The sequence below is a fragment of the Telmatherina bonti genome (genome assembly GCF_933228915.1).
Source record: "Telmatherina bonti genome assembly, chromosome: 22".
Taxonomy (NCBI): domain Eukaryota; kingdom Metazoa; phylum Chordata; class Actinopteri; order Atheriniformes; family Telmatherinidae; genus Telmatherina; species Telmatherina bonti.
The window spans coordinates 12,877,260-12,879,829 of NC_136631.1; the positions used below are offsets into that span (position 1 = coordinate 12,877,260).

The window sequence follows — 2,570 nt, forward strand, 5'->3', positions numbered from 1 at the left end:
CTGATCAGCTGGTGCGCCTCTGTGCGCACCGAAGGACCCTCTTTACAGCCCTTTATTATTTATATATATATATATATATATATATATATATATATATATATATATATATATATATATATATATATATATATATGTGGAGTTCTTGATGGGCTCATCCGCAGGTTCACATAGAAAAGTGGAAAGTGTCAGTACTATATTATTGGGTCCTACCACGTTCTGCCGTAGAGGAGGTTTGAGCTGACCATGTTACTGGTGTAATCTACAGCAGATGTGTCTATCTGGGCCATGTTGAGTTGGCTGTGCAGTGAGGGGGGGCTTGGCGACATCTCCTCAAGCTCCAAAGCGTTCACCTGCTGCTGGCTTTGATGCTGGGTGAGGCTGTTGGTCGAGGATGCAAGCACGACCCCGGCTCCATTTTGTTGTTGGGTTTGTTGTATCTGTTGCTGGTTCGGTGTTGGAGTATTGGAGCCGTTCTGACACGGTTTCCCGTCCTTCACCAGAACGGGAACAGCCACACGCCGGGGGGACTGCGCCTGCTGTTGGCACAGGTTACCGTCCTGTTGCTGCTGCTGCATCTGTTGCGCCGCCTTATCCTTGGCCTGGCGCTTCATCTTGTACCGATGGTTCTGAAACCAGATTTTCACTTGAGTCGGCGTCAGGTGAATCATGCTGGCCAGGTGCTCCCTCTCGGGCGCTGACAGGTATTTCTGCTGCTTAAATCTCCTCTCCAGTTCGTAGACCTGAGCCTGCGAGAACAGGACGCGCCGTTTCCTCCTGGGCGCAGCGTGGAGAGTTGGCATGGCTTTGGTGGCGTCCGCCATTCCTGTCAGACTCCCCATGTTCATGTTCATACCTGTGGAAGGTCCCATGAATCTAGAAACTTAAAAATATACATACATATACGGGCTTTCAATAAACAGAAGAGGAGAACACTTTTTCGCCTGAAGTAGTATTTGTTTTTATTATTTATTTAATATTAGTATAAATGCATTATTAACTCACGATGAAAAGCTTAAATAAAAAACTCAAAACAGAGAAATATGTAATAATGATAATAATAACAATAATAATAATAATAATAATAATAATAATAATAATAATAAATTACTATCTATTTAATTGTGCTTAAAATAAAAGTCGAATCAGACTTGAAAGAATGATCTCCTTTTCAGTTTTATTGTCATGTACAATAGTTTTTAAATAATATAATAAGTAAAATCCTGTGAATAATTAGACATCTTTAATCTTAGCAATGAATTAAATAAATAAATTGTGTCATGTGAGTTTTACGAGCTTAATCCTCACATTTTATTTATGTTTTTGAGGAGTAAAAATCAGAAAAGGTCGATATAAAAAGATAAACGAACTTACTTGTGGAGTATCTTGGATCAGGGTTGGCGCTGTACCACCCTGTAGCTGCTGCACTATTCCGCATGCTTTCCTGGTACGACGGGAGGTCTCCCATGTTGCCAATGCTTCCATTGCAGTATCCCCCCATTGCGCTGTGGGAGAACTGTGAGACGGTGTGCGGCATGTGGTAAGTAGTGGCCACGGTGGCGTTATGGCCCATGGAGTGCTGTTGCATGCCGGTCTGAGACACCTGAGGCTGTCGGTAGGCTCCCAGTGGAGAGGTTAGGTTTCCTGCGCCGTCCATGCCACTGAACTTCTTGTAGGTCTCCTCGATTGGACTCAAAATATCTGTTACTGAAAAAGGCGTTGTGTGCTTTGGGCTCAACGACATGATTCAGAAAGCAGGTAGATTTTTTGTGTTGGAGCAGATCAACCGTGTTGTTGTATCGGCTCTCTCCTTGGTGGATGTCTACGTAAGAGAGTGCTTGTAGTGCGCCTGAGATCCTATTGATCGCCTTGGAGAAGGAGGCGAGCCCAGGGCGCTCTTAGCCCGGGTTTATTGGAGCCAGGAGCCAGGTTTACGACAAACATAGGGGGCGGAGCAAAACTCCTAAAACCAGCAAACAATAGTCATTGACATTTTAGGGGGAAATAATTCATGAAAATAAGAGTTTAGTTTATTTTAACAAGCCTACATGAATAAAACTCCAAACATTAAAAAAAAAAAAAAAAAAAATCCTGTCCTCTGACAACTTTACAGGTGAGAATAGCTCATTATGTTCTGCTCACCAGCTGATTCGACCGCATATGACTATTTTGCTTCAGTAGAGAATTCCACTCTTTCTAGAAACTTTGAGAGCACTTTCCACAGACATAAGGGCCACCGAGTATCATCAAAGAGCCCAAATGAAGTTGTATGACCAGCCCATTTATGCATCTTGAGCATCATTTTGCCCCAGCAAAGAGGGACAAGTCCAAATAAAGCCGCAAAAATGAGAGAATCAAAAGTGAAAGGGGATCCATAGTGTTAACATCAGCTCCCACCATGGCATGTTATTGTGCACGGAAATGTCACCATGCTCCTTTCTGTAGGTCAAATTATTTAAATTAGTTTAAGTTGTTTTTATTTATCCATCATTTGTTCTTAGATATGTCCCATTACAATCAGAACCATCAAGCCTGGTCAACATGCTTTAATGACACTTCGCAGTGTTGACCCG

At 42.5% G+C, this 2,570-nt stretch overlaps 1 protein-coding gene across 1 annotated transcript; it reads right to left on the minus strand.

Annotated features, from left to right (window-relative positions):
- Positions 1–206: 206 nt before the first annotated feature.
- Positions 207–1,741, minus strand: nkx2.4a (NK2 homeobox 4a; the record flags this gene model as incomplete). The annotated part of the gene is made up of 2 exons (XM_079261827.1): positions 207–853; positions 1,372–1,741. The coding sequence occupies 2 exons, from the start codon at positions 1,739–1,741 to the stop codon at positions 207–209; spliced, it is 1,017 nt and encodes a 338-aa protein (XP_079117953.1).
- Between the last annotated feature and the right edge of the window lie 829 nt (positions 1,742–2,570).